The following is a 7,882-nucleotide window of genomic DNA, read 5'->3' as shown; positions in this document are numbered from 1 at the left end:
CCTGTTTAAGAAGTGCCTGTCATCGGAAAGCAAAGTAAAAGTTGCATTCCAGCAAGTGCTCATTATCTACACACCAGCTGCCAAACTGACTCAGAACCATATTACTCAAATCGACTTGAAATAAAACAACCACCTGCAATTAGACTCCCTTCCCTCAATAACTAAGCTGAAAAGCTTGGGGAAAATATACAGGCATTGCAAACAAGAACACAATATTCTGTTTTCTGATGGAAAAAATAGATCCCACAATGTCAACCCCCTTCAGGAATCACCCCCTGCTCAGTTCCATATGCCCCTGTAATCTGAACAGTGCGCACTGCAACCTCCAGATGTACCACCAGTGACACCATCCTGCAGCTGTGGTGACAACATTCATAGAGACAAAGATAACAAGTGTGTCTTTCTCACATACAAGAAACACAGACAAACACATAGAAATCACAGTAACATCTTTATTGTTAAAAATGCTTAGATGTCCAGAAGTTTCTGGAGTACTACAGGCCTTCCCTTTTTTTCATTTCATAATGCATACAAAGACTTTGTTACTTATAGGACAGATTTTTTTTGTTAAAGTTCTCTCAAAATTATTTCTATATTCCAGTTTAAAATGTGAAGAGACATAGAAAATAAAATAAAAAAAAAAAGGGGGCAAGGCATTCAGCATTCTAATTTAGCTTCTGCTTGAAAACAACCTTGAAAACCATGTCAGCAGCTCTGTTCTGTGTGCATGGAAACTGAAGCGTCAAAAGAGAAAGAACTTTATTATTTGCTATATTTGCTTTTATTAGAAAAAGCAAAAGAAATCTTCCTTTATAGCACAGCACAGTGTAAAACAAGCATGTGCTCAAATTGCTGAGCAATACTCACAAATATACAACACAACTTGTTCTCAAATATAAAACTTGACTGACAGGAATGGAATGTGTCATAGAAACACTGTGCAAAAAGACTACAGACAAGGACAAATGCTTCATTAATACTAAAAATGTGAATTACTGGCTGCACATGCCAACTGAGGTAATCAGAACTGTCATTAGCTGGTCTGCATGTTTGAAAGGATCATTACTCAAGTTCATGCAGAAACACTTTACAACCAAAACCTCTGATACTGACATTTAGATGCTTTCCTTGGAAAACTTGAGCATACTTACAAACTGTATTTACTCTCAGAGTAATTTTTATACTTCCCCATTCCCTTCTCTATTATTCTGAATAGAATGTCACATCAGAAACTGTAGAAAGCCATGGAAGTTATTTATGCTTAATGAAACAGCATAAGCAATTCCTCAGTAGAAGGTGATAGCGTGAAATAACATTTCAGATGAAACATTTTTCTCACTACCTTCCCTAACACCATGTTTAGGAGAAGAGTACAGAACATTTCTGATGCAAAGGCCAGCCACGAGAGAATGCACCTGATGCATCCTCACCAAGGCTGAAACAACTCGGGGATGCTCAGTGCGGGTTCTACATCAGATGGGCTTGATCTTCCTGGGGCAGTGTCCAAAGATTGAACAGGAAGAATCACTGGTGGGTCGAGGGTCAGGGCTACCCTGGGACCCCTTGGCCAGGGCTGAGTTCACATGCTACATTTGTTCTGACAGTTAGTGTCCTTCATTAGCTGGCACTTATCTTCACATTATGGTTAGTAACATATCTAAAAGAAAGGCATCTATGGAATTATTTCCTAAGTGAAAGAGTGCTGGAAAATCACCTGGGCAAAAAGTGTAGAAGCAGAGGGTGGTGTTTTACTGTGTACCCTGTTGATGCTGAGAGTAAGTCTTTTTTTTTGTTTTGGTTAAGCATTAAAATCTACCACTGGGATTTTTTTCTCTTACTACTTTCAGGTACCTCAAGAGAGCCTTGTCTGAGGGATTTGGTATATATTAAACAGGAAATGGAAAGGAAAACTGTTATAGTCAGGAAGGGCAGAGGGTTGTAAAATATTCTTTTTTCTTTTTTTTTTAATCAAAAAAACCCACTACAACTGTAAGGAGCAATCAGTCTAGGCATGGGACCAGCAAGCCCAGATACAAAACTAGTCTGTTCTACTTTGGACTCCAAGCCCCAAGCAGTGCTAAGGCACAGCAACATCCCTACATAGAGCAGACTCTGTATGATCTGCTTAGAGGATGCAATTGCTGAATTGGATCTTCTAATCAGGACATGATTAGGGAAAAAACTAACCGCTGGAGAGAAAACCTCAGTACCCAAAGTCCTTCCATACTTTTCAGGATGGGGCCTCAAACTGACTGCAGCTGTGCACACAATTTAGAAACAAAACCAAACCAAAAAAAAACAACCACACCAGCACAAAGAAGGTAACCTAACAAGGCACTGAAGAAATTGAATCTTCTTGAATGCAACATGATTTATCAGGCCTTGACTGGCTCTTTTCCAAATTCATATGAAACAGTAAGTAAGAAATACAGGATCTGTTTAGCACCTAGAAAGTGTTAATCCTCACTCACATCCAAGTACACAAAACAGACTGAGGTAAAAGGCGCAGCCTTCAAAGTTACCAAACAGCACTGGGAGCTCACACATCTGTGTGTAATCACAACTGCTGCAAAGATTTGGCATCAATCAGACACTGCAAAGCAATTTTTTTATAATGCACTTCATAGCTGACATTTTAGTACTGTCAGTTCTTATAATGGATCTCACAAACACAGATCTGATTTGAGAGGGAAAGGCTTCCCACTTCAAGAATTTTCCAGCATTTCCACTTTGTTTTCGTCGAGTACAAAGGGAGAAGGGAACTCTTTGTTCTTCATGTACACCTCCAGACCCTGAGAAGGTGTGAGAACAGTATTGTTAGGCTGTAAATGCAGTACTTTTAAGTCCTCAAGGAATGACTGGCGAAGGTCAAGGACAGGCAACAGTAACAGTTTCCCCAGTGACAGAAAGTGTTTCTGGGGTTCAACAAGCAGAGGCACTAAGGAACCATAAAATGTGATGTCAGAAACAAGCTTCTTGGGGGGGGGCAGCATGGGAAGGTGTGTCCTTAACTATCATTAGAATAATCCCAGCAAAGTCAACTTCAATTGCCTTGTTTACATTTTGTTCTGACAATGTATTGATTGCAACAAGTTCGCCACCTGCACGTGTTGAGGAATATGCCTAGTGCAGGTAGCTGGCTTGTAAGTTAACACGTGGAAACCTAGCAAACAGTGTCCACACATGCTCCTGCAATCTACTATTTCTCACCCTCTCCATCCAGACGTGGAAACCTAGCAAACAGTGTCCACACATGCAATCTACTATTTCTCACCCTCTCCGTCCAACACAGGGAAGCTCCTGTTCTCACTGCTAAATGGAAGCAGGTTTCTCAGGATCAATTCTTTTCAGAGGGACAAACTTGAGTAATGGCTTCCCTAAAGCCAACACACATATCACACTTCTCAGTCAGGATTCACTGATTGTGGGAGATGGGCACAAATGAGGACAGAACCCATGGATTTTCTAATTTGAATGTTCTGCACTTCTCATTAAGATCTCAAAGTGCTCATGAGTCTTCATGAAACCGCAGCCTCATCGCAAATCTCATTTTACAGATGGCTAAAACTGAGAGTGAACGAACTGCTGAAGAGTAAACCATAATGGAACCACATTATGGTAACACAGAGCCCAAGTCCCTGTTTCCTTATCTTATCATTTTTCAGCAAGTCCAGGCTAAAGAAAACACCTGTGTTTGGAAGGAAATCAGATGTATACCTGCACACTCTTAAAAATGCCTCCATAGATAGTTATTCTCACCTCTCCAAAGTAAGACACTAATGGAGAAATCTCACACACAGCCGGAGGATCTTCAGTTCCTGAGAGACTAATGAAGAGAACACAGGATTAACTTCCTGCCATGCTTAAAAACCAGTGCAACTTCTTCAAAAGATTGTCCAGAATAGGATATCCAGAAGGGTAAGACATTTGTTGTAGTCACACATTATGTGAAAACAAAGTGTGAAAATAAAAAGGAATTAGCAGGTCCCAAATGTTACTCAGCAAAACCAAAACACCACTTTTATAGAGATTTTCAAATAAAATGAACAACTTGTGGGTTTATTGAACTATGAGTTGATGAAGTAATGGCCCCATGGAGTAAAAGCAGCTTCCCATTATATGTGATGCAGGAAGTATCTGTACTGGTAATCACTCTAACAGCCAATCCTTAAGCCCACCTGAGAATCCTGTTGGGGCCACAGTCAGAAAAGCTGTCAGGGCCTACAAATTAAAATTCCTTGCGTTGCTAAATCCAGAGTGATGGAAAAGGCTGCCCCTGTCTAAAAAGGTGCTATAGGAGGAGCCAACTCATTACCCCAAGAGCAGGGATCTGCCAGAGAGAATGCCCAGAGCCCTGTGTACTAACTACCTGGAGCACCCACAGTCATGAGAGGAGCAGGAGCTGTAATAGACATCAACCTGCATATCCAGAGAGGACCAAAAATCACGCTGAGCCACCCTGTGACTACACTAATGCCTGGTTTTGGAGAACCCAGCATGTGCCACTGGCCAGCTGGCACAGCTGAGCACTTCCAGCAGAGAAGCTGCAGAGAAGGTCACAGAGATTTATACCTGAGTTTTTCTGGTATCCTGCAACCATTTTCATCCACAAATCTGGCCCCAGCCTTGAGAGCCCAGCGGTAATGCTGGGCCAGGAGGGCTTGCCGAGCAGTGGTAGGAGTATCTTTGTCAGCTGTGTCTGCATTTTTTAGCGGTGAGAACTCCTCTTCTCTCAAAACTTCAAATGCCACAAAATTCCTATCAGGAAAGGGAAGAAAACAACGATCATGAAAACCAGAGCTAGTCATCAGCCCTGTTAATGCAACAACAACATTCACGGGGAAAGGCTCATCTATATTTTAGGGAGCAGCACCGTATGCAGCCTGAGGCAGTCAAGCCAAGGGAAGCCCCACTGCCCATCTGAAGAGCCAAGGAGTACCAGGGCTGTAGAATGGAAAAACACAAGAAGCCTTGTCTCTTTGGGAACATAATTACAGCCTTCCATCCCACCAGAGCTGTGCTCAGAGGAGAGAAAAAGAACAAGTTCTGCAGAGATGCCATAGAAACATCTTCAGGCAGTGGGTGGTTCCCAAACAAGACAGGTCAGAGCACAGCAGGACAGAGAGCACAGCATTGTCCAGAGCTTGGACACAGCACGAGCAGTGCACTCACTGCAGAGCACCCCACCATGCCCCAAGAAATGCCCCCTGCATGGGGGTCTGTAGGTAAGGACCAACTAAGGACACCAGTTCCCAGGGACAAACAAGCAACAAGGGAGGCCTCACAGGTGAATGTGAAGTACAGCTGTTTACCAGAAATGGGAATGCAAATTAAGAAGCGCCACAGCAACATCTGTGCATTTCTGCACTTCATGTGTGAAGCACAGCTGCCAAGGTGGTTTTGAGCCATTTATAAAGCACAAGGAACCACTGCTTGCAAATGAGTCCTGTCACAGCTCAGAACTCAGCAGTGTTCCCATCACCGTGGTTTTGTCTTTAGTTCGATACTACTTTATTGAAGGCAGATCAGGAAACAGACTGGTTCAAACCTTGAGCTCTCTATTCTAAAGGAAATCACCTAAAAAGAGAAATACTATCCCCAAACAAAGATAATTCAGTTTGCCTGAGGTCTCTCCTTTCCATTTATTTAAGCCTAAAACACAATCTTCACTGCTGAACTTGAGACCTTGGAAAATACATTCTATAAGAACACTTATGCTTAATTGCTAAAATCCCACATTCCCTAGACACAAGCACCCCTGACTACGTATGTCACAGCACTCCCAACTATGTTGTAGAACTTGGAAAGTGAACACTGACAGTTCCCACAGCAACAGTAACTTGGCCCTATGGTGTTTAAGTAAAGAGTTTTCTGAGCACAAAGGGTGCGAGCTGAGCCCTGGCATAACAGCACCCAAAATTGTAACCAGAGCTGCAGTTGCCATGGCAGCCACAATGCTGAAAGACCCAATTTTTGCAAGTCTGAACACTCCAATATAGGCTTCATTGGCTTTGCACTCAATTTCCTTTTATTTTTCCCAGGCTGGCAGAGGCCAGGCCAGCCACCACATGCTCAGCAGGATGACCAGTCTGGGAGCAGGGTTGGCGCAAGCACTGAGTACCCTGTGAGCTCCCCTTACAGCCTGCAGCGTTACTGTTGGATTGGAGCTGGGTATAGATGCAACAACCTTCCTAACAAGCCACCCACAAACCATGTGCTCCCTGGGATGGGTTGTTTCAACCTACAGTCATTCAAACAAACACTGAGAAGGGGAGGAGAAAAGTAAAATGATGTCTGTCACTAACTTAGAGAACTGGAACACATCAAACACAAACTTCTCCAGCTTTATCCCGTTCGGTTTTAGTGGTTTTACCAGATTTCCCTCCTTGTCAATGTAGGGCACCTTCTTTATGGCTACATGATGCTTCAGCTGCGACTCCCATTTCCTGCAGAAGGAGAAGAAACCATTTTATTTAGTTCAAGCCCACTTAGAAAAAAAGCAATACACTTGAGGGAAAGCAGATAGCTCATTACTGCTCTGGGTCAACTCTCAACTGTTGTGGTGGTGTTGCTCCCTCCCAAGTGATCGGGGTCACATCCAGGAAACACTCTCCCGAGCAGAGCAGCCTGGCCACAGGCTCTCCCTGTACCACTGGGCCATGACAATCAGAGGAGAGGGAGAACTTTGCATCAAGCTGAAATTGCAGGCAGAGGTTACAAAAAAAAGAGGCAACCCAAATTGTTACCTGATTGGGATGAAAATGGAGCAGAGCAGATCCCTCACCCAAGGGTAATTCAAGCTCTTCAGGAAGGCTGTGCAGCTGCTCGCTGAATGCCCAGCATCACATCCCCATTCCCCCCAACACCACTGTGCAGAGTCTACCCGCAACTTCACCCTCTCTTGCAAACTCTCTTCTCCCAGGGGTTGGCATGGGTGACATTCCCACTGGAAATCCATGGGGTGAGGCTGCATCACTGACCACACTGCAGCCTGTACAGCTGCTCACCCTTGAAGGCCCAGGAAGATCATGCACTGGTATATCTCAATTGATTTAGTTACAGTGACCCTGGGAACCTCTTCCTTGGGTAGGGCCTGGAGAGCATGCTGGGGCTGTCAGAAAGGGGACACAGGTGTTTGGAACTGTTTGGAAGAGAGAGAAGGCAAAAGGCAACACAGGGTGGGTAACCATAACTGAAATTACAGAGTGGAAACAGGAACACCCACTCTTGGAGGCATTTCTGGGCTGCACAGCTACCTAGAAGGTCTGCTGGGACTTACTGGGCCACTGTTTCCAGGAACTCAACAGTGAAGAAGTGGTTACAGATATTGCCAGCACTGAACATTAGTCCCCCCTCAGGGCGCTGCTGCTGTGCAGTCTCTGGGCTGATCTCGCTGTACTCCACCACCTGGTACACCCCATCGACACAGCACACCACCCCAACAGGCTCCGTGGGGTAGGCCTTCTCCACTACCTGCAGCCACAGGACACAGGTTTATGACAAAGAGGAAGAAAATCCCAGGACTATTCCAACTCCCAAGTACAAACAATCCCACAGCAGTCCTCAGGGCTGTGCAAGGGGCACAGAGCAGTCTGGAAGCACATTTTCCCCAACAATTCAACATAAACCCCAGTACTCAACTGTTAATTGAACAGTTTCTCAGAAGACAAACCAGTTAAAAGCAATCAGCATCCTGGGGGGCAGTTTTCTTATCAAGGACTAGGATCTGGCATTAGAAGAAAGCTGTTTGCAGCTATGAGCCTTCAACTCCCCATTTGCCTGAACAGTGCTAATGACTCAAGTAACATAAATTTCTCTTCAGGCACCTGCTGCTTTAGGTTGACAAAATCCAGGCTGTTTCGGCATTTCCCATCTTCCCCAC

At 44.2% G+C, this 7,882-nt stretch overlaps 1 protein-coding gene across 2 annotated transcripts in view; it reads right to left on the bottom strand.

Moving 5' to 3' along the window:
* MAN1B1 (mannosidase alpha class 1B member 1) overlaps positions 1–7,882 on the bottom strand; it is a 32,187-nt gene that overhangs the window by 20,527 nt on the left and 3,778 nt on the right. For both annotated transcript variants that reach the window (XM_017726763.1, XM_017726765.1), the window contains exons 4-7: positions 7,280–7,473; positions 6,306–6,446; positions 4,573–4,758; positions 3,760–3,826 (exon numbers count right to left, since the gene is read on the bottom strand). In XM_017726763.1, coding sequence (XP_017582252.1) covers positions 3,760–3,826; positions 4,573–4,758; positions 6,306–6,446; positions 7,280–7,473 — 588 coding nt within the window. The remainder of the gene's footprint in view (positions 1–3,759; positions 3,827–4,572; positions 4,759–6,305; positions 6,447–7,279; positions 7,474–7,882) is intronic.

The sequence above is a fragment of the Corvus brachyrhynchos genome, unplaced genomic scaffold (genome assembly GCF_000691975.1).
Source record: "Corvus brachyrhynchos isolate BGI_N302 unplaced genomic scaffold, ASM69197v1 scaffold802, whole genome shotgun sequence".
NCBI classification, from domain to species: Eukaryota; Metazoa; Chordata; class Aves; order Passeriformes; family Corvidae; genus Corvus; species Corvus brachyrhynchos.
This window is presented reverse-complemented; position numbering and strand designations above follow the sequence as displayed.